General features: G+C 44.0%; 2 protein-coding genes across 3 annotated transcripts in view; one reads left to right on the top strand and one right to left on the bottom strand.

The window, feature by feature from the left end:
* frem2b (FRAS1 related extracellular matrix 2b) overlaps positions 1-5,602 on the top strand; it is a gene marked incomplete at its 5' end in the record, with an annotated part of 70,220 nt that extends 64,618 nt beyond the window's left edge. The window contains 3 exons of the mRNA XM_080459978.1: positions 310-497; positions 2,072-2,218; positions 3,517-5,602. Of these exons, the coding sequence (XP_080316104.1) occupies positions 310-497; positions 2,072-2,218; positions 3,517-4,023 (842 nt within the window). The 3' untranslated portion in view covers positions 4,024-5,602. The remainder of the gene's footprint in view (positions 1-309; positions 498-2,071; positions 2,219-3,516) is intronic.
* A 3,322-nt stretch (positions 5,603-8,924) lies between these two features.
* Positions 8,925-25,104, bottom strand: LOC308107263 (tripartite motif-containing protein 3-like). 2 transcript variants are annotated; one of them, XM_080459516.1, is made up of 13 exons: positions 24,966-25,104; positions 16,647-16,819; positions 15,898-16,138; positions 15,425-15,576; positions 15,142-15,322; positions 14,331-15,060; positions 14,063-14,166; positions 13,812-13,979; positions 13,556-13,724; positions 12,223-12,282; positions 11,939-12,009; positions 11,084-11,224; positions 8,925-11,003 (listed from the first exon to the last, which is right to left on the bottom strand). In XM_080459516.1, exons 2-13 carry the CDS (start codon positions 16,790-16,792, stop codon positions 10,851-10,853), a joined length of 2,316 nt encoding a protein of 771 aa, XP_080315642.1. In that variant the 5' UTR covers positions 16,793-16,819; positions 24,966-25,104; the 3' UTR covers positions 8,925-10,850. The 2 variants fall into 2 exon arrangements, with proteins under 2 accessions (XP_080315642.1, XP_080315643.1); XM_080459517.1 differs by lacking the exon at positions 12,223-12,282 and having other exon boundaries at positions 24,966-25,083.
* Positions 25,105-26,883: the final 1,779 nt, after the last annotated feature.

Below are 26,883 nucleotides of genomic sequence, written 5' to 3' on the forward strand. Positions count from 1 at the left end.
TTTATTCAGCAGGAATATTTGGTAATACTTCCTGACACAACAAGATAGAAAAATGAAAGGAATCTGAGAAGGGCGATTTTCATATTTTGGAAATTCTTCCCCCATAACAAAATTAGAACATTTTGATCTTGAAAAATCGTGACTCAAGCTATTGTACAAGTTAAGAGTGAAAAGCTCCTCCAAACCGTCGTTGCTCTCTCATTGTTGTTGTTTACTATACTATCGTATGCACATTCATTAAATCTTCCCTCCAACGAATGAACTGGTTTGTGTTCAGCAGGGACGAAAGCTGTTCTTTTCTTTCCCCAGGTGACACGGTGTATGTTCGGGTGATGGTGGATCCAGTTCAGAATCTTGGAAATTCCTTCATTTGTAACATAGAGAAAGTGTTTCTGTGCACTGGAGCCGATGGATACGTCCCGAAATACAATCCCAGCAACTTTGAGTTTGGATGCCTGGCCGACGCCCCGTCGCTTCTCTACAGATTCAAGATCATCGTAAGTAACAACAGCAGCCGCCTTATTATTTTAGAGTTGTACACATGGATATCATCCTGGACGGAAAAGTAAGTTGTCCTGAAATCTCCGGGGTTTGCTTCACACCTGCAGCTTTCGCTTTGGGATTGTGCATTGTGCAGCGCATATAAAACAACTCTGATGTGCACCAGAGGTGGTGTGTGGGTTGCCTCCAGTCATCATCTCATATGATGACTCTTCTCCAATGAACAGCGTTCGATCCCCTCTTGTCCCGAAACACTCACAGCTGCCCCCGGAGATGTTCACCCCTCTGTGTCCTCACTGAAAATTAAATCGCCTCTGTGCAAAGATGCTGCTGGCTGATTCCACTGGAGTCTACAGTCAGAGCAGCATTCAGACTGTCTTTCCTGCACTTTTTGTCTCTCCAACAATGTTATTCCCCTTTTCTAACAGCAGTCACTACAATCACAAGTGCACGGCCACATGTGCAACGCAGCTGATAACGTCATTTTAGCAACTTGGAGGAGAGCCAGAAGCTTTCACTCAGGAGCACTTTTGCTCACTTTTTGCTCGGTGAGCCTAAAGTAAAGCCCAACAACTGTGGCCGAACTGGAACCAAACCAAGAAGCAATTAGTCAGACAACTTTATCAACAATAATGTACTTGTCTGAAATAAACAGGACATACAAAGCGACTGCTTCTCTGTGCAGCAGTGCTGCATGAAGGGTAACAAATATGTGAGTAATATAATGTGCACTTCTAAAGTTGTGAACATAGTGCTTCTCATGATCCTCAATGGTTTATTTACTTCAGGGCCATAATTAAATTGTGTGATTAGATTGTTTGTAGCTGCCCTTGGCATCAAGAAGAAAGCGTGGAGCTCGACGGGTGCAAACGTTTATTTTTCTTTTCTTTCATTGTTCTTCAGAACAGGCACCAGCACCGTACACCGTGAAACTCGCTTCGCCTACCAAGGGCTCAAAACACCGGTCCTCATTTCCTCAATGATCCCAACACTTCAGAGTTTGCCGGTTATCTTTTATATAGCAGTCGCTCCTTGTGCGCTGCTGTCAAGGCCCGTCAGTCTCAGTGTGCGTCAGCTGTCAAAACCCGCATGTGACGTCACAATTTGTAGGCAAGTTACAACCCGGAAACATGAATTGTCGGCGGGGTGAACCCCAGAACATGTATGACAACAAAACAAAAACAATACTGTAAGTAGCCACTTACAGTGTTTGTATATCTGAGTGTCTTTAGGACTTTTCTTCTTCTTTCAAACGTTCTACCTCCTTTTATACAGTTAAACTGTGGCACATGCACAAACATCATTTACTAGTTTTTATTCAAGTATGACAATAAGGACTATTGTGATTCTGATTACCTATCAGAATCACTGATAACCTAATATTAACCTGGTTTGGACGAGAGCAGATATAATCAATGTGAACGTACACCAAACTTACTGTGATATAACAAAGTACCATTGAATTAGAAGAGATTTCACCACTGAAAATGAATGGATGAGCCTCTTTACTCACTTCATAAGCAGTCCACTGCCTGGATCAGTTTTAATCAGATTGATTTCATCCCTGCAGGATAAGGCCCAGCCAGAGACCCAGGCTCGGGCCTTCGGTAGCGTGGCCTTCAATGCGTTGCTGGCAGTGGACGACCCGGCTGCTTTAGCTCTGGTGAGACAACCTGGAGCGGATGGTTTCAGGGTGGACTCCTCACCGCTCTTCCAGGTCAGTATGAAGCTCACAATGAGCAGATATCACACAGGAACAGTCACTGAATGCTTTACTGTAATAATAAGGTAAGGGTTTTTGGCTTAGATTTCTATCAGCAGTTTATACTTGGAAAGTTGTTGTCAATGAGAATTCAAAGTTAACAACGGTAAGTGGTCATAAGTGAACAGATTCATGCAAAATGTTTTTTAGATTTAGAAAAACTGAGCCAGAAAAGTTTAATAAATTCCAAATAGCAGACACTAATATCTTGATTCCTTTGTGGAAAAGGTTTTAATAGTAATTTGAAAAATGTATTATAAAGTAAAAAAAAAAAAAGGTCATATAAAAACATCTATTATACGTGATGAATTTTTTATTTAATTTAATTCCAAACATGTAAACACCAAAGAAAGAACAAGAAACACGTTTGTGGAAAAAAAGGAAGAAAAAAAAGCAACCCTAAAAAAGAAGTGAGATTCTCCATCATTGTTTTTATCAGCCTGAAAGGGAAGAAGAAGTTTAAACTTCTTAAAGTTCCTGAAGTTTATCTCACTGAAACTAAGTTACTAGTAAAGGTTCTTCAACAGTACCCTGATGTTGAATTTTTTAATTCCCAATAATTTTTTTATTCCTCCAATCAAAAGGTAAAAAATATACAGCTGCAACTCATAAGAATTATATTTATATAATGTTCCATATATTTTAGATTAAACACACAAAAACTGATTCCTGTTGATCCAATTTTGTTCAAGCAAAGTCCATAATTATCAGAATAGATATGTAAAAATTACTTGAAGGTATTGACATTATAGGCTATCAATATAACTGAGATTGAGAAGGGAAGGAATGGAAGGAGGAGGAGTGAAGGAAATACTGGGGGGGGAAGGAAGAGGAAGGGGCAGGAGATGTTTGAATGGTTCCTAGAGGCCACGGGACTATTGTGGAAACTAGAGCGGTGGGAATAGTATAGACTAGCTGGACCCAGGATGGAGGTGGTGCAGCTTGGTGAAGCCAGGTGAAGAAGAGGAAGAAGAAGGGAAACAGTCATCAGGGTCGGAAGGCTGCTGATGAGAGAGAAAGCAACAGTCAAACAATGTAGCCAGATTCAACCAGCAGATGGCGGTAATGCAACCTAATGGATGCAAACTGCCCTTAAACCCAAAACAAAAGGAAGAATATAAAAACCACCACACACCCACCCACATAAAACATATTAAAACAGTATTTAGGCGTAGCAAACAAGTACAATTTTACTGAATATGTAGGCACCTCAGCTCAATTTAAAAACTGTATAAATGTCTCTTTCTCCTCAGGTGGCTGCAGGCAGAGAGTGGTACATCCACACCATCTACACGGTCCGCTCCCGGGACAATGCCAACCGTGGCATCGGGAAGAGGAGCCTGGAGTACCACGTGATGAGCCAGCCCACAGATCCGCTTCGCCAGAGAAGATCCGCCAGTGACGTCCCCGACATCGCCGAGGAGATCGGCGCGAACAACAACCGCGGCACCAACATCCTGCACATCGCTCTGGACCGCGGCAGCCAGCGCAGGACGAGTCCCGAGAAGGAGATCTTCACCAGGGGCAACGTGCCGCAAGAGGTCAACCAGCGGGACGGCGACGACCGCCTGGTGCTGATCGTCGGCATCCTGGTGGGCTCGCTCCTCATGGTGCTCCTCATCATCATGGTGGTGCTGCTCGTCAGGTCCAAGCAGGAGAAGAAGAAGAAGAAGCAGGAGGAGGAGGTGCCCAGGAGCTCCGGCAGCGCCGAGCCCATGATGACGCATGGCCTCAGTAACAGTGACAGCTCGGAGGTGTAGCCAAACACACTGACGCTCGTGAGATTCCGTTATTTTTTTTTTTTTTTTTTTTTGCAAGTGCCTCACATTTGAAAATTGAAGATTGTCACGTGAAGAAAAAAGTAAAAAAAAAAAAAAAAAAAAAACACCAGAGCTTTGAATCCATTCAGCAATCTACTTGAAATACTGCGTCACCTCCTCAGCCGGGCGGTGTGGACGAGGAGACGGACCGTGTTACCAGCTGTTTGAGGCACTTGTACAAGACGTCACGGCTCACGAATTCATCGGCTTTTGATGCCACTTGATCCCAAAAAAAGAAAGCAAGGTGTTATTACGCTTCCAAAGGTGCTACAGAGGATGCCTCTTAACTTGAACGGCACATGGCCTCGTGCTTTATGTCAAGCTAGAGCTGGATGTTTCGCACACTGTCGTAGCCGTTCGGCTTTGTTTGATTTGCTGCGCCAAGACACTGTCCACAGTTTGCTGACACTGGAAGAATCTGTCAGTCCGTGTAGAGAATGATTTGTCCTTTAGATGATTCAGTGTGTGCCTAAGAAGAAGTCATGGGATTTTGAGATTTAAAGATGTAAAACGTTCGTCCTGTGTGATCAGTATCACTCAAATGAAAATGGGGCTGCCAGGTTCTGATTCAACTGGCAGTGAGATGCAGTTTTTAAATAGGAGGTGGTGCACAAACACACACGATAAAATAAAAATCCCCCGTTGGAACAAAGTCTGAGACAAAGACGACTCTCTCTTAAACGGAACAATTCAATATAAACATGTTCAAATAGGGATAAAATTCATATTAATTGATGGACAGGACATTGACTTGCATGTATTTAACCAAATCTTCATGGTAAATCTAAGTTCATTGCAGCAGAGTTGTAGACTTGAATGTTTGGAGGTTCAAACGGCCCACTCCGAACCTACCTAAGTCCACAAATGTCCATATAAATCCATACACATTTATACAACACATGTAAGAAATGGATATCTGACAACATCTATGCAGTTTCACTGGATACACAGGAGTCCTGTTGTACTTGTATTCATCTTATTTCACCTTTCGTCTCTGCAGTGTGGAATTTGCAATGAATAAAGGCACAAAATCCCTCCTGAGCACAACACAAGATTCACTTCAGTTCACTTTGTAACTTACTGAATAAGACTAACCCAAACAGTTAAAGTACGATGAGTGAAAAATACTAGAATATCATTTATGACAAAAAAAAATGTAATCTTTGCAAAAACAAAACTGCCTAAGGGAAAATATTCATTCTAGGAGTGTGTACTACTCACTGCAGGAAGTAAAATCCTTGTAATATTTAGAAGATATTTTACTTCTACCACTTATTAATTAATTGATAAGTGGTAGAACCAATATTCTGCTCATTGAACACTACATGTGTTTAGTCAAACTAATGAAGTACAATTTAAACATTTAACTATTAAATATGTTGTCATATAAAGTTTGATCCATGTGACTGACATCAATGAACCTTAAGTTATGTTATGAACCCAGACCGAACTCAAACCTACAACCATCCTGCTGCGAGACAAAAGTACCAACCACTACACCACTATAGCAACCCACCATCACTTTAAAAAAAAACCTAAATAATCCCCCAAAAGGACGTTTTGTCTCAGCTCATGGTAGATCATTACTTTAGACAAGACGTATGGCATCAGGAGTTGGCAGCCCTACAAATCTATAGAATTTGAGTATACACAGTTTTCTCGTGCACATGTGTTTGCATGCAGTTATTTTCTTTATTTTTATAAATGTTTTTATTTTTTGTATTTCAAGACCCCCCCCCCCAAAAAAAAGGTCAAAGTGCTGATCTGCTGTGATTCCACCCATTTTGTGTTTTTCCACAAACAGTATTTATCAGTAGCTGTTTGAATTCCCCCCCCCCCCCCCCTGATATCGGGTAGTGTAAACACTGGACGGTTTCATCAAAGCAGATACTTCACAGAGTTTGGACTTTTCAGGACAGCTGGTCTGCTGCAGTGTACAGTGTAGTATAGCAGCGGCTCCGGGTCCGCTCATCGGCACACTCACTCTCTTCGTGTTCAGCTCTGTAGACGTCGTCGTGACTCCAGGCCTGCGCCGACCCGTCATCTCACAAGTCCACTTCAAGGGAATGAACTCGCTCAGTCACTGAGGAGTTCTCCCCCGACTCACTACTTTTAAATGTATTTATTTATTATTTTGTTGTTAATCCGACACAAATCAGACATGATTTTTCTTGTTGATTTATAAATGATATACAGTAGATGTAAACAGTTTGGAGCAATGTGTGCATTAAATTAGAGCTTTTTCTTGGGTTTTTTTTCCCCCACATTCAGGCACCAGATTGCCAAAAAGTCTGATTACCTCTGACTGCTGAATCTCCTATTCAAACACTAACTTTGTAATCACTGCTTTATAAATGTCAGCTTTCATTTGCTTTTTGTTGTTTTAAAATTGAAATCAATTCTATGCAACCTGTGACATAAAACCTTCATGAAATGTTTACCCAAACTATGTGTTGTTGTTTGTTTGTTTCAATGCAAATCTCGCCTGCTGATCGATCGATCAATGTACTGTGGTTCTTTTACTACTCTGATGCTTTTTATTATGCACATTCATGTATGTATGTATATACATATGTATTACAAATAAATATACCATTTGGATGTTTTGGGGAATGGTTATTGTTAAAAAAAAAAATAAAACAACAAAAACCACATACGTTATGTGCTCTAAGTATTTGTAACATAGACCATAAGCACAACATGGTCTGCAAATAAATAATTTTTCAAGAAAAATGTGTGACGTTTTGTGTTTCGCAAGGTATTAAAATAAGAGAAGACAAGTGTAAGGCCTTAACAACAACCACAACACGTCAAGACAAGTGTTTCCCACAGGTTTGGACAGATACGGGAGGGGGTGGGGGGGGGGGGGGGGCAGAGATGAATGAACAGAGTGATAGTCCCTTGGTCCTGACGTAATTTAATCTTGGCGAACCGCCAGGATCACACCACTTTACAATCAAAAACAGCACCAAATGCCAACAGCAGCGCCAATTTAATCCAGAGAAAGTAAAAAGAAACCAGCACTCACCATCACTGGGAGATGAAGTCCATCATTGTGCAGCCCGGTTCCCCTCAGATCAACAGATCAACCCTCATGTGACGCACTGAGATGTGATGTTTGATAGAGGCCCTGGTGAAGCTGTTGAGGCTGCTAAGAGCACTGCTATTCCATGTTCTGGAGTTTGTGCTGAACAGTCAACATGACCAGTAGAACAGCTTCTGGAGTTTGTACTGAAGAGTCAACGTGACCAGCAGAACAGCTTCTGGAGTTTGTACTGAAGAGTCAACATGACCAGCAGAACAGCTTCTGGAGTTTGTACTGAAGAGTCAACGTGACCAGCAGAACAGCTTCTGGAGTTTGTACTGAAGAGTCAACGTGACCAGCAGAACAGCTTCTGGAGTTTGTACTGAAGAGTCAACATGACCAGCAGAACAGCTTCTGGAGTTTGTACTGAAGAGTCAACACGACCAGCAGAACAGCTTCTGGAGCTTGTACTGAAGAGTCAACACGACCAGCAGAACAGCTTCTGGAGTTTGTACTGAAGAGTCAACATGACCAGCAGAACAGCTTCTGGAGTTTGTACTGAAGAGTCAACACGACCAGCAGAACAGCTTCTGGAGCTTGTACTGAAGAGTCAACACGACCAGCAGAACAGCTTCTGGAGTTTGTACTGAAGAGTCAACACGACCAGCAGAACAGCTTCTGGAGTTTGTACTGAAGAGTCAACATGACCAGTAGAACAGCTTCTGGAGTTTGTACTGAAGAGTCAACATGGTCAGCAGATCAGCTTGTTGTGCTCCAGCTAGCTAGCTGTCACCCAGTCGTAGCGTTGGTAGTTTCCCGCTGTAAAATGCAGCATAAAGTCTTTGTTGGTCTGAGTTAGTCCATCCATTTTTGGTGTCGGTCTTCCTCTACTCACAATTTCTATTTTTTCCGCAAACGGGCGCCTTGAAAAAGGCCCCCGAAGCAGGTCCGCTAGCCGCCATCGCCTCCAGAAGAGCGGATATTAACTGCGTCATCACGTACCTGCTCATGGGCCAATCAGTCAAGCTCATTTCAATGACGACACCCAGACCAGCACGGGAAACTCCACTTGCTCTCGGGCGTGCTGTCAATAGCATATCAGAATCTGATTGGCTGATTACACTGTCACTCAACATTATAAGCCAATAGTAGTGTCCAGTTTAGATCGGAGGTGAGCGATCCAATTACTGCTATGATGCGTTTAGGGGACGTAGGAGATTTGAGCTCCACAAAATATAACCAGTCGTTGTCTGGATAAAGGTGCACACTGAACAAGCAGCCTAATTGATTCCAAACACAGATTTCAGATTCATGTTTTTATTATAAAAAAAAAAAGAAAAAAAGAAAAATCATTTTTGACAGGGCTCGCAGTGCTCACCTTGCTGCCCCTGACTGCACACCACTGGTCACAAGATCAAAATTTGCTTGGTGAATAAAAACTAAAAGCGAATGGAACGAAGTATGTCAACTTTCTGAGCGAGCCAGTGATTGTGTTTCTTTTCTACCTTTTATTTTGTGAAACTGTCCATTCAACTCAGGATTTACCAAAAGATATTCAAAGACTGCAAATATCAAATAACATTCAAAGGTAAAATACTTTGCACTTATAATATCAGCCATCACTATTGAGATAGTGTGTTGAGGATAATGAGGATTGTAGATGTAAAATATTCATAAAGAGAAGGTTCCTGGAGAGTTATGGGCCGAAGTTGTTGCTTCCTCTCAAAGTTTAGTGAAGATAAACAGGAGCGTTTTAAAAGGTTATTTTTGTGTAACAGAGGCTGTTTAAAGTGTATTAACATCCATTGCAAGAGTTCAGTAAACCATGTGCTTTTATTACCAGTGCATATTCATAGAGAAAACAAACTCGGGTCAGGTAAAATGCTTTTTAGACAAAAAAAAAAAAAAAAAAAGGTGAGCATTTGACTCCTACTTGAACATGTCTGCTCCTGTTTGGCAACAAGTCAAAGTGAAGATCAGGTGTGTGAAAGCAGCTGCATCCTGGAGGACTTAGAAAAAAAAAAGAAAAAGCTCCCCTCTCTCAGCTCTCTGGGTGTAGAGGGTAATGGAGTCGCACCAGGAGGCTGGTCCAGCTGCACCTGATCTCTTCTCCTCTACTGTGGCACCTTGTTTTCTTACATTACACAGAACGAACCGGAGGGGGCAGCAACTGGTGCACTTCCTGTGGAGCGATGTGGATGCAGGCAGAGGCTCGAATCTAGCAGATTAAGATCACAACTGTGTCATGGGTGATGTGTGTTTAAGCACTGATGTCGTCACTAGTGGTCATTTACATTAATACATTTGTAAACCTTTCTCATGTGAAAGTTAAAACTTAAACACTGTAAAACAGAATTCATATCCCATCCCAATTTCTTTTTTTTTTAAAGATCCAAACTGCATTTGCACAAATCAACAGTTTTTTTTCCTCACAAAGCTCCTTTCAAGCCCCTGAAATCCTGAAGCCACGATGGGAAAACTGAATTTCGGATGGATTTCCTGAGATATGTGTATTGTTTTTCGGTCAGGTAGAAGAACTTCGCTGAATAAAGCTATTGAATTTTCACATGCAAAATAAATCCTCAGATGAATGAGTTGTTCATTTTGAAAAAATAAACTAAAAAAAAAACAACGTATTTGTTGTTGGTTGTAGCTTTGGAAAAGAGCTGCCCATGTGCACAAACCCCCTTTTACATGTTCCAGATGTGGGTGGATAATATACTGAATTCTGCTTTCAGGGGAAAGTTAAGGTGAAAAATAAACCGAGCACATCAATTTAGAAAAATAATTTGTAAATGCTGAGCTAGTACAAAATAAAATAAATTACAGATATCAACAAAAGGAAGGAGGAGAAGAAAAAAAAAAAAAAAAGGTTTCTGTGCTGCTTACATTAGCAATAAATATGACACTCTTTCTTCATATAAGCATGTGCTGGGTATGTTTGAAAAGCACACTCTGTATAACAGCTGCCATACACACACGTTTTAAAATCCTCGACTGCTGCACTCTGAGACGCCCAAAGGCCGCGTGTTTCAAAGTCGTAGCACATACAGAGTGATCTAATATACACAATGTACATTCATGTATATACAGTACATACAGCAAATCAATGCACAGATGGTGATGGGTGTTTTTGTTTTTTTTTCTTCTATGTGAGATGTTTGGTGACCGATACATTTTACATTTCATTGCTGGAGAAGCGTGCGGCGCTGTTCGTTTCACTGGTAAGCGTTAAGTAGTTCATGACAGAAGAGCCACCGAGAGGCGCGCCGTGTCATAAATGAAGAGAGGAAAAAAAAGGTCATGCATCTGAATAAGTTATGGCTGATTAAATACTTCCATCTATCCGCTATCCTGTCTGGTCTCGTGGTAATAATCCCGTGAACAGTGTACGACACACAAAAAGGGGTAAACCCCCCCCCGCGCCCCCCCTCCACAAAAAACGGCTTCTGCACATTCTCTAAAAACCGGCTTGACTTGTCCCCGGAGGACGCTACATCACTCCCAAAATAAAAGAAATAAAAAAAAATCAACCTTCAATACACATCGTAAACGTAAAGTGAGGCGACACTTGGAGATCCCCCGATGTGCACATCAAAAGGCTGCTCCGGAAAAAAAAATTAAAAAATAAATCATTGCACCCTGTGGAATACATTTGTTGTGTTGTCAGTGCTCGGCGGCGAGGAAGAGGAGGAGGAGGAGGACAAAGAGGACGGGTAAGAGGATGGCTTGTGTCCGGTCTCTACTGCAGGTAGCGGTACACCTTGAAGCAGTGATTCCCGGAGTCCGCCACCGCCACATGACCATCGGAGGTGAGGGCCAGGCCCTGGGGGCCGTACAGCGGGTCGGCGGAGGTGTTGATGTAGGAGAGGAAGGACCCTGAGCTGTCAAACACCTGGCGAGGAAGACAAACTGGATGAGTGGGGGAGACGGTTGGAAACCTGCTGCGTTCCTAGTGAAGTCCTGCCCTCCTACCTGGATCCGACTGTTGCCCCAATCAGCAACAATTATATTCCCGTTGGCGTCCACGGCCACCCCTGTGGGAGCGTTGAACTGGCCGTTCCCCTCGCCATGGGAGCCGAATTTAAACAAGAACTCGCCGTCTGCATTGTACACCTGTCAGCCGGAACAGAAAACAGTCACATGTTGTAGAAAACACACAAGATGGATAGATAGATCTATCTATCTATATTAGATTATTTCAACTGAACCCAAAACATCAAAAACAACCTCAATATTCAACTGTCATTTGTGTTCAGTTTCTCTTGTTTTAAATTATAATTTTAATTGTTTAATGGGTTCTATTTTCAAATTGTAGTATGAAACAAAATGCTGCATAAAGTTGATCATTCCTATCATTATACTGCTAAAATAGCTACCAATAGCTTTTTTTCTTTTTGTTGTGATGAATGAGGTTCACAGCATAAACTGAAGCCAAGTTATTGTTATTACCATTGTATTATTCTAGAAATTATTTTATTTCTGACTTAAAACTTTGATAGGAGCTGAATGATGATCCAACTGATCTGCTGCAGCCACCAACATACAGTAGTGTTATAATAATAACATACATGTGCAAAATATTTGAAAAAAGGTTGAAGATGCATTAAGAAGTCATCCTGTGTCAATAAAGGTAAAAGATTTGAATTGTGTACTTGAGTATATTTTAGAAATAGTGGTTGTTGTTTTCTTTTTTTAAACCTGTGTATCTGTACTTTTACTGGATCAAATGAAACATGCTCTAAATCCCCCCCCCCCCCCCCCCCCACACACACACACACACACACACATGTTGTTTCCTCCCCCCCGAAATATCAACTCAAGACACACCTTGACTGAATGGTTATGGAAGTCTGTGACCACAATCTCATTCTTGTTATTGACAGCCACAAAGTGGGGACCTGGAAAGCGAGAAGGAAGCAGGAGAGATGAGTCATCTGCTGGTTGACAACAGACCGGAGGAAGTCAGACACTATTTCTGGACTCATTCGGTCACGGTGAGACTCTGAGAGACGATGCGGGACAAGACGTGAGACGTGACGGTGGTGATGCATCAACACACAAAGACAGAACAAATATTTATGCTCTCCACTCACAGTGAATCCATTACTTACTGAAAAGAGGGCCAGATTTACTAAGCTTTGTTTCCAGTGCAATGTTTGCACCACTTTTCTCTAAAAGAAAAGAAAAGTTTCAAGTGAGAAATGAAATTGGAAGAACGGGTGAGTTTCAACTTAAATCCAAAAGGTCGGAGGGGCTGCCCGTGAGGGGCTCTGCTGACACAAGCAGGTTATTGTTCCCTGGGTGAGAGGCAGGAACGATCATCACACCTCGCCGTGCATCAACGTGCATCATGAGTTAGACTCGTTACAACTATAGTGACTGGATGCATGTTCATAAACTGAAGGACTTTAACTGCGCAGCTTTGGTTCGGCGGTTTACTTTTAGGAGGCACGGCCAGAAAACAACACATCTTTAATGAGAGTCTGGCCAAAAGAACATCCGACACTTTGCTCATGGTATCGTCAATCAGTTCTTCTGTCTTCTTTCACCTGCCTAACTTCAGTAAAATCACTGAAACCCACCAGAGGGTCAAGGACTACTGGAATTCTGCATCATCTCCCCAGATGATTCAAAATGCTGCAGCAGCAGGAAATGCTAAATCACATTTCTTCTATTTTCTGTGTACAGTGTCATAACTTTGTAACTGGTGTCATATAAATATACCTGAATAGAGTTTAATTGAACCACTTCAAATGGGTCAACACATTGTCACATATGTTTGCTAATGAGTTGGAATCTGTCTACATAGAGTTTAAAAGGCGAGTAAGATGCCTGCGGTGTAATAGGAGCTCTATAAGAAAAGACTGACTTGAATCAGATACAGTCTGTGTGCCTCCATGGAAACCTGGATCACATCAGTGTGTGTTTCTGCATTTCTCGTGCCGGGATCAGAAAATATTCCTCGTAGAGAGACATAAATGTATTAATCACTTCTATCAGAGCAGACATGAGAGATAAGACGTCCTCCTCTGTTCAGAGAAGGTATATCTACACAGAGAGGAGAGATTTACATTCCTCTAGCAGGATCATTTTATCATTATTTAATTGCGAGGGTGTTCAGAAGACAAAACACTAAAAATGTGTTGATAACAGTAGTAAAGTCCTTCAGTACAGTTCACTTTATTTAGTGAAACATCAACCATGTGTTAGTTACTATAATTAAGCAGGCGGATATACATGCATACATCAGACAGTCTTTAAAGTAAAGGGTGCGTAAACCATGCCAAGCAAAAGAAAAATCAACAATCCTGTGAAGAAAGATAAATCAAATCTGTAAATCTGGCCCGAGTGCATGTCCTGATGCAATGAGGATTACCACTGCTGCTGGAGGAGGGAATATCACTCAATGATCAAAGTGCAGATTATTCTGGCAGCACACGGTACCTGCAAAGTGTCTGTCTGATGTTCCTCTGGCTCCGAACTTTGTCACCAGCTTCCCGTTAGATTGGAAGATGAAGACACAACAGGCCTTGTTATCGACCGTGATGATATGTCCGTTCTTATCCACGGCCACGCCTTTCGGTCCCATCAGCCTCCCTGCTCCAATTTTATTCTGTCACAACAGGAACAGTTCAACTATTCAGGCTTGGCAGTCGAAGGGCGATGAACATTTCTGTTTTTCTGATTGCGACTCACTGACCTTGAACTTTCCATCTGAAGAAAAGATGCTAATCCATCTATTGTCGTAGTCGGCGACGATTATGTCTCCATTCATGTCTACTGTGACCCCTGTGGGGCGCTGCAGCTGCCCGGGGGAGCGACCCCTCACTCCAAACCTCATCTTAAACTGCCCGTCATTAGAAAATACCTAACAAAGAGAGGACATGTAGGTACTTTGACATGCAACACACGATGAATCATTGCATTTGTCCCACAGCTTGAGATAATAACCTGTATACACTGGTTGTTGCTGTCTGCCACCACAATCCGCCCATTGCTCGAGGTTGAGATGCCTTGAAGGTTAGTGAATTCTCCTTTGTCTCGTCCTCTTGTTCCTGTCAGATAAAAAGGTTTTATAAGCATAATTTACAATGATGTGTGTATCAGTTTGATAAAGCCGGCGTTCAGTGAGCACCCTCAGACAATGAAGTGTAACTAAATACTCCAAACGATCCAGAAATGTGAGCTGAAACTGCAAAAGGCGCGGGCATTCACCCACCGACTCTGTAGATCAGCTCGTCTTCGATTGGGTTTTCCTTCTTCTTGGTGGTGCTGTACATGCTGGAGGGCCTGCGCACAGCCTTCTGTCGAACGTGACCGCCTCCTCCGCTCGGAGACTTCACTCTCCGCTTCACGTCGTCCGGCGACTGCAGGACATCCGACGGCTTGACGGCGCGCAGGCGGAACGGACTCCCCCTGACCGGCTGCTCGTACAGCAGCAGGGAGAAGGTGAACTCTCCCTCGGAGCGGACGGTGTAGCCCACCTCGTAGGTGCCGTTCTTGTTGTCCACCACCTCGGCTTCGGTGCACGCTCCGTCAGCGGAGACGATCTCGGCCCTGAGGGCGGCGTTGCCGGTTTTCACAAGCTCTCCGTCCTTGTCTTTAGTGGTGACGGTGATGGTGGTGTGCTGGCCCACCAGCGCGTGTCGCAGGCCCTCGCCGGTGGCCACGCTGGTGTGGCCCACGGCCCCCGTCGTGATCAGGACTCCCAGGTTCTGGATGGAGCGCCTCAGTCCGTCTGTCTCGACTTGGCACCCCAGATGTCCGTTTTCGTGGGGGTGCTCGGGGAAGTTGTGCCGCGCGAGTGCGCTGACCCGCTCGCCCATTTGTTTCTGCACCAGCAGGACCTCGGTGGCACTGCCGTGGCTCAGGGCGTGCTCCGTGAAGTTACAGCTGCTCTGGATGTTCTCTTTGCCCTGCAGCAAGGATGTCAGCTGGGATTGAAGCACCTAGAAAAGAGCAGGACTCTTAATAAGGCCTTGAAAAAAATGTGAAGCAGTCTCACGTTGCTTAATCATCCAGACTCTGACCTTCTGCTTGGTGCTGCAGATGTTTTCCACCTCAGTGATGAGAGCAGTCTTGCGTTGGTGTAAAGCCTTCTCCAGCTCGTCGAAGGTGTTACTTATTTCAGTCACAGCCCCATTTTTTCTCTCTGTGAGCTGCTTAGAAATTTCATTTACAAGATCAATGGCAGCTGTCAGCTGTGGTAACCTGCCAGAAGAAAGATAAACAACAGATAAAACCTCCAAAAGCTGCAATCTCTGTGTTTCTAAAGTGTCCAACAGTGACTGGAGATGTAACGAGGGGCTTTACCTGTTGCGCACAGTGTCCAGCTGGTTTTTGAGGGCTGACTTATGCTGCTCCAGCACGTCCCTCAGAGGAACCGTCACATGCTCCCTGTGCTCTCCTTCTGTGCACTCCAGACACATGGCGGTTTCACATGACTCGCAGTAAAACTCCATCACCTGCAGGTGGTGCAGTGGAGCAACAAACACAAGAACACCATATTTGGTACCTGATCACAGAAAAAAAAAAAAGAAGAAGCTCGGGTGGAAAGCATTATTAGATATTTGTTGTGAGAATTTGTTTCCAATCTGGCGTCCATAACACAGAAAGATGTTCTGATCTGAGGCTGTCAGAACCAGAGAACCAGATTAAGACTTGTGAGTGGGTGTCTCCTCCAGTTTTTTGGCTTCACTGTAGTGATGGAGTGGGTTGTGCATTTCTCATTAAATGTAATCTGCTTTGCGCTCTAAAATGCCCCCTCTCCTGTTGCTCTGGCTTACCTTGCCCTCGTGGTTTGGGCAGGACAGGGACTGACAGGTCGTTGCCGCGGTGGCCGACTCGAGGACACTGCCGGCCTCGGGTCGGCTGCACTCGGGGTCTCGTTGTAACACCTCCATGAGGTTTGTGATGAAGAAGTTGTTCTGCAGCGCTGCCACGCCTTTCTCCGGCAGGATGGAGGTCTGTCTGCACACTGGACAGGACAGCGTCAGAGACTGGGGAGGGATGTAGTTCTGAAGACATCTGAAATGAGACAAAAAAGGCTTTTTTTTCAGGGCTGGAAAAATCATTAAGTCCCTTTTATCATTACACAGTTTTACTGAGCACAGTGTCAAAAGTGTCTGTGGAAATCAGGACGTACTGCCAACAAGACTGCGCCATAAAGAGGGCTGCCTGTTTTAGTGTGGGCAGTTTAGTGTCTTACATCATGCGAGGATGAGCGAATATCTGGCCCAGGAGATGGAGTTTACTGATTTTTGGGCCAATTATTATGCTTAATATCTCAGATTCTGGAAAAAGAAGCACATCATGATCGGCCATGTGTACATCTCCGACAGTACTAAATACAGTACTTTATCCAGAGCTGGGTACATCACAGATACAAAATAAGTCAAAATACTCTCGAATTTAGGGAATCTTTTGCTAAAATAGTAAAAACTAAAATATTTACAGTTTTTTATTATAGGGTTAGAGATGGATTATAACAGTTGTTTAATTTTTTAATTTATTGTGGATTTGCGTCACTACTTACTTCTCGCAGAAGGTGTGCAGGCAGGGCAGCACCTTGGGGTTGTGATAATGATCCAAACAGATGCTGCAGACCAGGAACTGTTTGTCTATCTGCCGGACCACGGGGCTGGTGCTGCCGGTCTCACGCTTCGCCATAGTGACAGACATTCACAGGGAGCACGGGGACTAGTTAACCTGCACACACGGGGCGGGGGAAACCGGAGACGGGTCAGATATGCCTTCAGGAAAAAAAAAAAAGAAAAGACCAAACAGCAGTGGGGGGGCGTATTCCAAAGAGCAAAGGAAGGAGTGAGTCACAATGCTGCTCGGAGAATGAAAACGTCATCTCATAAGTCCTGTATCTGCACGCAAACTGAGCTCTCCCTAATCAAACTGTGTCAGCACGAGTACATTAGCCACAGGTTGTTTGACTTTAGGAGCAAGAATCCCTCACTGTAAAAAAAAAAAACAACAACATGTGATCAACAGTGCAGGAGGAATATTTCCAGCCATGTTCCTTAGACGTCTGCACGCTACTACAAGTACAGTGAAAACGCTGCAAGCAAAAATATCATCCGTGCATCTTGTGTTTCACCAAACACAGCGTTGGTTTCATTATTTAATCTGAACTCCAGATGAGTGGGCGCCTGCTGCCTCGCTGTTCAGATGGTACAGTTACAGTTACATGAAACTGTATCAGTGGGTCAAGCACAGATTAACGCTGCATACCAATGATATGTTGTACATCTGTCATATTGTGCATTAGCACATAAAGGATTACACGCAGCTCAAAAAACACGGCCCGCCGGCTCTGATGTGGTCGATAAACACTCCTTTACATCACATTTCTGACACCGGCTGTAGTCTGGTTGTCTTTTAGGATCACTATATCCAATTTAACTGAACAAAATCAGATCGATTCACCGCAAACACCTTTAACTTAAGGCTTCTTGTTGTTTTTTAAAAACATAATTTTGATTGCCTCTCCTGTAAAAAATGTTGCTGCCCAAGAAACATTTGCTTGATTCGACAGTCGGACAAACACCACGAGGAAATATCTTCTTTTGCAAAACAATGTGACAATCCAAGCTGTTTGAAATCCGTCACTCCAAGAATGAATAACACAAACCCAGGAGATGCTTATTTATATGAGATATGAATCTTAATAAGGATAAATTTGAGTAAACTGGAGTGTAAAGTGGCATCAGTGAACATGAACCACCATTATATACTTCATAACGCATTGAAAAGGTGAAAATCACATGCATGAATGAAAATTTTGCAGTTTGAAGGAAACAAGACAATAGAGGTGTCTCATTTTTAATCTGGCCCTCCTCACAGATCATTTTCCACCTGTTCTCCTGGCCTGACCTGGATGAGGAGGCCTCCTCCTGGAGCCTCTCGCTGGTTTTCAGCTCACTGACTCACACAGGAAGTGGAGGGAAGAGGAAGCTTTAAAACGCCACTCCCCAAAATTCCTTCTCGTTCCTTCCCTTGCCTCGGAGCAGACGGAGTTCAGTTCAGGGACCACCTGTCTGTGTCCGACTCGGTGTGTGTGTGTGTGTGTGTGTGTGTGTGTTGAAATTCACGGTGAGCTGCACTGGCGTTTGCACATGAGCAAGCAGGCCTGGGAGGCAGCTGTCCCTCACTGCAGAGCCACACGAGCTCCAACAATGGCATTTCAGCTCAGCAGCCCACACCTCGTCTCCCTCCCTCCCTCCCTCTTCCTCACTTCTATTATCCTGTATAACATTTTTAATCTTCCCACTCTCAGCCACAGAAATGTACTCGTTGCCACAGAAATCTTGCAGATGGAGATTTTCCCGGGCATGCAGATTCCATTGTTATTACCACCCGAGAGAGTGAGGAGCCCTTTCACTGTCCACACAACAAGCCCTTCCCCAGCCCTCTTATGTATGCCTCCCCCGTTCGTTTGTCTTGGAGGGCGGAAAAAAAAAAGAAAGGGAAAAAAAAAAAAAGGAAAAAGAAACCCTCCCCACCCTTGGCTGCGTCCTCTCTGCATGGACGCTGAATGGGAGCAGCTGAACGGTGACATCAGGAGGAAGCGTGATGAGCCAAAGCCCTCAGGCTCCTCCCCATCGCAGGCTGGCTGGCCTCTGCTGCTGCCTTCAGGATTGCACAAGTCTCCCCTTCGCCTTCACTTCACTTCCCTTCCTCCCCGCCTGCGTCTGCTCCCCCGGCAGCCCTCCGCGGCTCGATGACTCCCACTCGCCTCCCAGCAGAACGAAGAGCCGCCTTCAGACACAGTCTCTCCCCGACAAGCAGCCTTCGGTAGGTGGGCGTGCACAGCGAGACAATATGTGTGGAATCAATGCAGACGCTTGACACAAAGCTGCAAAATGCATCGATTACATGACTTCATGTACCATCAGCTACATAAAGTACCATCGGGTACATAAAGTAGTGGTGGCAGCAGTTTCACAGCAGGCTCGATGGCCACACTCAACCCCTAGATTAAAATCTGTGTTTCATTTCCTAATGATAGAAAATGTCACTGAGCAGCCCACGTAAGGACAATGACCAAATATGAGTCAGAATGAATTTAATATTTAAGGTTTAAAACGTCAGAAAAGGAACTAAAAGGAAAAGCAAATTACAAAGGAACATTGTCGCTCAATTCTGATGTAATATTATCATCATATTATCGATGTTTAAGTCACTTGGTTGAGAAGAAAATCAGTAAAAACAAAAAGAAAATAAAGATAAGTATATATCTAGTAGCAACTATTATATAACTGTTCCTCAATATTACACTAAGTCAATGAAAAGTTCTTATCCGACTCTATAAATTAGATCTGTTCTTCCTTAATGTTCCACAAAACAGCACCATGACGCCAAACACACTTTTAAGATCATTTGTGTAAATGATCCATACATTTCTATACTTCTATAGTTCCAAACATATTTATTTCCAGAATAAATCATTTGCATACCTTGGCCTGATATCCCACTACTGCAGGGGTTTCAAAATACATTTTAGTTCAGGGGCAACATACTAGAGCCCAATGTCATGTGAACCAGGAGAATAGTGTCATAATAACCTTTAAATCTGAACTTTAGAGACGGTCTTTGTTGTGGAGCAGAGTATATGGGATGGAAATGTCTAAAATCAAACAATCACTACTAAAAACGACAAACAATCTGAACATGAAGTCGATTCTAACGATCCGCTCTGGTGCAAAAGGACAAAATAAAAAATAAAAAAAGTCCCAAAAAAGTTTTCTTTAAAATCTTTACAATTTGTTTGGTTGTTTGTCGGGCTGGACTGGAGCCGGTTTGAGGTCGCGGGCCTTATGTTTGACATCTCTGCACTAATGTGTCTGCTCATAGGAAAAAAAAAGACTTAATAACAGCAGCTCATCTGAACACCTCCACACAAAAATACATTATCTCTGAACACAATAGACGTCTACTATTGCATCAGCCCTCCACAGCGTTCAAGTAGAAAATTGCTGCTTTCGAGTATACGTAGACTCACGCCTCCATTATACTGCAATCCACAAGCACACATGATTAGATTGTCCCAAAGGCTTTGTTTTGAGAAAACGCATCATCAGCACTTTGCGAAATCAGGTCAGTTCTCCTCGTCACGCTGAATTGCTGCTTCCTCGCCTCGGCGTCTGTCACCGTGGAACATGTCACCTGCTGCGGGGGCAAAACCAGGCGTCTGCAGATTTCAGCCGTTTGTCTGCAGAGCATCACTTCGCCACTCTCGCCCCGCAGTACTCTTAAGTGGCTTACTGTACTCCTGCGGGGTCGGGCCCCGTCTGCCGTCTGGATTACTCCAGTCCCCCACGACCAGATCACACCATTGTCCGGAGGAAAACGTGCGCGGTGTCTCGTGGGGGACATAAAGCATGAAAAGAAAAGTGGCGGCTTGGCCGCGGGGCCGGAGGACAGAGCAGCACGCCACGCCTGAGAAGAGTCGCCTGTGTGCAAAACACCTTTCTCTTTACGGATATGAGTGTCCTGTACACATTGAATTAGTGTGTGTGGGGGTTGTTTTTTATTCCAGAAACACAAGACGACGTTCAGAGAAAACACCACCCTCAGATTTAATCTGTTTAGATATCCTCGGGCTGGAGGCTCGCTGCCTCGCTCCTCCTATACTGTTGTTTTTGCTCAATGACTGGATCGGTACACGACCACTGAGACTACGCTCTCCTTGAGGATTCAAGTAATCAGTCCGGTGCATTTCAGACATTTACTAAAGAGAAACGAATGCAGGGATTCTTCTTCCCTTTGTCTGTTAACAGGGGGAAGAATGTGACCGAGGAATGTGTGATATTCTGCTCGCTGAAGGAGGAAAACAACCCAGTTGTTTGGTAACTCTCCATTATTATAGGAAGTGTACAACCATCCTTTTTTTTTTTTTTTGAGTCCACTCATCAAACTGGAGAGGATCCCAGCTGAGTACGGGCGACTGCAGGGGGCAACCTGGACGGACCGCTGGTCCATCACAGGGCAAACACACACACACAAACACACTCATCATCACACACACACGTCAATTTAGTCACTAATTAATCTAAACACGGGAGGAAACCTGAGAAATTGTTTAAAAAAAACTGGGAAAACAGGCAAACTACACACTGAACGTCTCCAAGCCTGGAAGTGCAAAACATTCATCCACTCATCTTTTACACCACTTCATCTATTTCAGGGTCCCAGCTGACACAATGACTGAAAGACAAAATTAAACCTTAGAAGAAAATCACAAATATAGAATCTTTTTTTTTTAACTTCTAGGTAAATATAAAAGTGAAACTGGCCCTTTAACAGTGCTGTGATTTTCATATTGTTAATATCATTCCTTAGCTGTGACTATTCAGGACTGCAGGATGTTTGCACTTCCAGGGCCATAAAAAGTATTTCCCTCCTGCCCTCCTCTTCCTCGTGTCCAGGCAGGAGACGAAGCCCTTTTTTTCTTCCGACTGGATCCACGGATTTAAATGCAGGTTTGAGTAAAACAGGATCAATGTTTTTTTGCATTAATTTGTGGATCTTGTCGCTTTTAATTGTGTTACTGACATTCTGTGTGTGTGTGTGTGTGTGTGTGTGTGTGTGTGTGTGTGTGTGTGTGTGTGTGTGTGTGTGTGTGTGTGTGTGTGTGTGTGTGTGTGTGTGTGTGTGTGTGTGTCACAGCAGAGAGGAGACTTCAGGAGGCCTAATTCAGAACTGCGCTGTTTACTGAGCAGGCAAACATTGGCGAGGTCTCACCGAGCTGAAGACAGAGATGAGGGCTCTTGATGTTGTTGCTCTCAAGATTGTGTTTAAATATAGACTCCAGTTTAGGTTTCCAGCCACATCTGTTGTGTTCCTGCCCGTGTGTCATCCTGCAGTAATTGTTCCTGGCCTCCGACGGAGCTGAACAAGCCTAAAAATAGCTGAATAAACTCGGTATGACTGATAGATGGAGTTAAGTTTGAAGACGGGAGTGTTCTGAAGAGAGATCTGGAAAGAAGCGCGACACTTCAGAGATTGTAGTGGAGTTTGGATTAGATCATACAACGTCCAAACTCTTATATACGTTTCTGTAAATGTCGTATTAAGGGGAAATCTACTCCGGGGACTTGTCAAAAGCAGATTCCCACAGGAGAGCAGAGGTTGGAGGTGTCGTCCAGTTTAAGGTAAGCAGCAGGGAGTCAATGTAAATCAGTGCGGTGGCATGAAAACACAAGCCGTGTGTGAATGTGTCTCAATCTGTGGCCGTGTGCCGGGGGGGGGGGGGGGGGGGGGGCGCCGGCCCGGCCGTACGATGACTCATCAATCATTATTCACACAGCACAGAAACTTCTCCTCAAACTAACAAGCTCTGCTTCCACTCCACCGCATCGGATGAAGGAACGTGTCTCGATGCATCAGCGTCGGTCGGAGCGGTCGCAGCAGCCGGCGCAACAAAGGAGGAGAAAGAAATAATAAAAAAAAAAAAACCTTCTCTGGAAAGTACAGACAGCACATAAGGTACATCTCTGTGAACTACTGCAGTATATAAAGACGTCTCGTGGGTTTGATGCACAGACACACGTGGGCCGGAGATGCACAGCAGTAGAAGCAGGGACCTTTTGCAGACGTTAAGAGAGCCAAGATCTGATTAGGAACATCATTTCTGAATCACCAGCGCTGGCGGCAGGTCTGCAGGATGATGAGGGCAACCCGCAGTGTGAGCTGCAGACAGGCCAGTGGCTCCGACCACGGCAGTAGCTTTTATACTCAAGTACTTAAAAGTAACGACGGCGTAGAGGAATCACTCTGCTGGAAGTTCTCAACAATCCAGAAGTGAACTTTCCATCATTTCCATTTTGATGGAAGCTCTTCGCGGCCTGGATTGTGTTTACTGTTGTACCACCGACAGTGGAGCTTCATCCTGAGATCATCGATGAACATTAGAAAAGTCTCATGTAATATTCATCATGGGCCTTGAATCATGTCTAATGTGGCTGCGTGCCTCTTAATGAGGAAATAGCCGACTCATCATATCTTGGAAGAACTTTCAGTGGGGGTTTAAAATAATAAATAAAATAAAAATAAAATCCACCTGAAATGCAGCGTTCAGATTGGATTTGATCAATTCTAATTGTAAAGATAAGAGTCCATGTGACAGTTGAGCAGATACAGTCAATCATTAAAGTGTATATACACGACGGAGTTAGTTGTACTGTCACTGCCGATTCGTGCATTCGTTGTGCTTCTCTGCGTCATAACAGAACCCGTATAAGCTCCACGACAGCCGCCTGGACCTCCAGCATTTGGATTCACGGTAATAACTGAGCTAAACACAAATTAAGAGATCAGTGAGTTGGTTCACAGCTCTTACTGAGAGGCTTTTGAGAGTTAACATAGCAAATCTTTCACACTCAGAGAGTCTTATTCTACCGGGTTTTAAAACTAATTTTTACACCTAATCTACCTGGTTTTACCCATAATGTCCAAACAAACGAAGTTAAATGAGCAAAACTAAACATTTACAGTCTCATTGACCAGTGAGGTTTTACATCCAACACTGAATTCATTTGCTTTTTTTATTTTTGTCATTTGATTTATGTGTGAATTTTAAGAAAATCACTAACTGTCAAAGTGACATGGTTAGGAGAATACTAAATATAGAACCTAAGAACGGCTCTCATTGATGTGTCGGTCTTCTGTGTGGGTGATCATGACAACCGGTCGGCTTCATGCTGGTTCTGACGGCCACATGTCTGCTGGTGATCAAACCCAAAAGGTTACCGCCGTACCTGCCTGCCTCTCAGCTCCAGTTTGGAGCTCCGATGCTCTCGGCTCACACGTCTTCTTTTCACTTCCAAAGTTGGCGCTGACCCGCGTGTCCTGGGAGGTATAAAACCCACAGAACACTCCCGTCGGTCTGGCAGTGCTCAGGCCTTGTGTGCTAAAGCAAAACAGACATAATCTGAGCTTCGTGTTTGCAAACTGGCAGGATCCCTGCAGCTCTGACGCAGACGTGTGACCCCCCCCCCCACCCCCCAAGCTAAGATTCTGCCCTCTGGCGCAGCATCCAGGACCGTCTGCAACCTCCCCGTGACCCTGCGAGCATCCCCACACCTCCAGGCTTCACACCGGCAACTTCTTGGGACGCTTCAAGAGGGAGACGGACAGAAGAGAGCCGTCAATACCAACCCGGTGAGCCGTCTGCTGAGTGTCCAGGCCTGGGGTAGTAAAAATGATGCATTGCCTCAGTGCTGTTGCTGCAGTACAATGCAACACAGGGAGCCAACCAGGGGGGGGGGGGGGGGGGGTGACATCAGCAGACAGCACCCCTACTTCACACATACACACACACCCCCCATCCACACAAATCCACACCACAAAAAAAAAAAAAAAAAAAAAAAACCCCAGTGAAAGATCACTAATCCTGTAGACAAAAGGGAGAATCTGGCTGATTCCAGAGCCCAGCCCTCGGACTGCAGCAGAGATGCCCACCTGCCACAGCCTGCCAGCCAGCTTGGAGCTAAAATGGAGAAGTGTGTGGGCTGCTTGAGGAAGCAGTGGAGAGTCACACCACAGCATTTAGGATTTTTTTTTTTTTTTTTAAGCAACAGTTGCTTTAAAACAGGTTTTCTTTCCCTGTTACTGGCGTGACGGCGGCAGCAGCAGCACAACAAAAGAAGGAGGCACATGTTGGGGTTATAAAGCTCAGCCCCTCTTGATTACAGACGCTGCCTGGGAAATATCGATCAATTATTCATCTGCTCCAACACACTCATTGTATTATTGAGAGCAAGGAAGAAGACGGGAAAAAAAAAAAACATGGATGAGAAAGCAGAACTGCGAGCGCGTGAAGAGGAGAAAAGTCTGTACTCACATGAAGGAGGGAAGAGGAGCGTCAGCATCGCAGGAAGATTCCCATTGTCAGGAGTCCAGATCCTTCAGCAGAGAAATCCACAGACAAGGCGACAGAAAGGAAAGGGTAGGGTCTGTCTGGGAGGAGAAGGGACAGTAAGGAAGAGGACGAGGGAAAGGAGGAGGTTAGAGGAGGAGCTCGGGGTTGGGATTGGTCGGTTTGGGGGAGGGGGGAGGAGCCATTGGAGCTGGTGGAGCTCGCGCAGGGGGCGGGGAGTATGCAAAGGAAGGGGAAAATCTCAGGAGCTGACTTGAGGGATCAGGCTGTCTGCTGCAAAGGGGTGTGGCTTACTCAGACCCCGCCCACCTCCCTTATAAGGACAAAGGATGTAGGCTGTTGCCTCGAAGAGAATAAAGATGCAAAATATAAAAAAACAAAAATTGGGTGTAAAGACAAAAGAGCAGAGCCCCCCCAAAGAAATGAGCCAATCAGTGTTGAAATGAAATATATATATTTGTATTGAAGTGAGACGGCCCGTTTTATTATTGTATGTATAAAGGAAAGATATGTAAAATTGCATGATGTATTGTAGGTTTTATGCAAAAGGAAAAATATAAGTCATACTGCCATTTTGTCAAACAGAAGGCTCAACAAAACTGGCCAACTGTAGGACCCAAACAAGCAAACAACATATTTCATTTTTCTATCAAAGTATTGCAGTGTATTGGGTGGAGTATTGGGAATAAGACAATACCAAGGGCCAAGGTGAGCGATCTGTGAAAGCTTTAATATCTAAACCAGAGGCTCCAATCCAGGCCACAAACTCACCAAGCAAATGGTTTGAATTTCAAAGAAAGAGTGACCTTTTTTTTAACTTTCTTAAGAGTAGCAGACACGACGCATTACTGAGACCTGAGCTGAGATATTGGCATAAAAGATAGATACCTCATTACTGAAAGCCAGGGGGTCAGTGTGAGTTTGTAAAAACATACACAATACAACAGCTAATTCTTTAAACTTGAAAGTTAAAGGTTATTATGGTAGTTTTTTACCCGTCTGGCCCACTCAAGATGAAATTAGGCTGTTTGTGGCTCTTAGATTAAAATATGTTTGATCCTTTTGGTCGAAGTCATACCATCATGGTGAGTCTGTTCAAGATTAAAAGCATAGTTGACGCCTGTGAAATGCTGTAACTGCATTGATTTTGAGAAATATTTGCTGTACGTTTTACCTACGAGCGTCAACACAACGGGGTTTAGGTGTATTCTGTTAATTATGTTTTACCTCATTGCACTTAAACTAAAGGTTTATTTAGTTTGATATTCCTCCTGTGATGGTTAAAAAACACAAGGGCAATAAATCCAGTATTTATTGGCGGCTGCGTTGGAACAGGTCATCCTTACCAAGGTTGTTGGTTCAATCCCTTGTCTTGTCCTTGTGCAAGTCAAGAACTTTGTATGATTGATGTGTGAATGGGGGAATGCGCCTATCGGCCCTTCAAGCTTATCAAAGCTGTAAAAAGAGGGTATGTAAGAATTTGCTATGATAAAGCGTTCATAAGCGTGAATGAATGAAGGGTGGCAATGCATTACACGGTGTGTTGCTGCTGCAGGCGGGGGGAGGCTGTTGGGGGAGGGTGGGGCTCCAAGGGGCAAACACAGTCATCTCTGGATTTTAGTCTGCAACATGGAGTTGCCATGGAGACTGCCTCCAGTTTAGTCAAGATGGCCGCTGCAGCAGCAAAAAACACTGCATGACCAGCAAAAATGAAAGATGAAAGAGCCCACATTTATATTCATCTGGTGATGAATTACTTCAACTAAAATAGTAAAAAAAATACAAAAAAAACTAAATAACAAACAGAATGGTTTTCATGGTTTAACGAAAATACTATCACCTGTGTTCCAAGGTACAATACCTTTTTCTTCTCCCATCAATA

Source organism: Lipophrys pholis (genome assembly GCF_963383615.2).
Source record: "Lipophrys pholis genome assembly, chromosome: 3".
In the NCBI taxonomy this organism is placed as follows: domain Eukaryota; kingdom Metazoa; phylum Chordata; class Actinopteri; order Blenniiformes; family Blenniidae; genus Lipophrys; species Lipophrys pholis.

Coding starts and splice junctions, on each gene's coding strand:
- LOC308107263 (XM_080459516.1), bottom strand. CDS start 16,792: ATGTCTGTCACTATGGCGAAGCGTGAGACCGGCAGCACCAGCCCCGTG. Junction 15,323..15,424: donor CTGGACACTGTGCGCAACAG/GTAAAGCCCCTC, acceptor TTCTTCTGGCAG/GTTACCACAGCTGACAGCTG. Junction 12,283..13,555: donor ATCAGACAGACACTTTGCAG/GTACCGTGTGCT, acceptor CTTTTCTTTTAG/AGAAAAGTGGTGCAAACATT.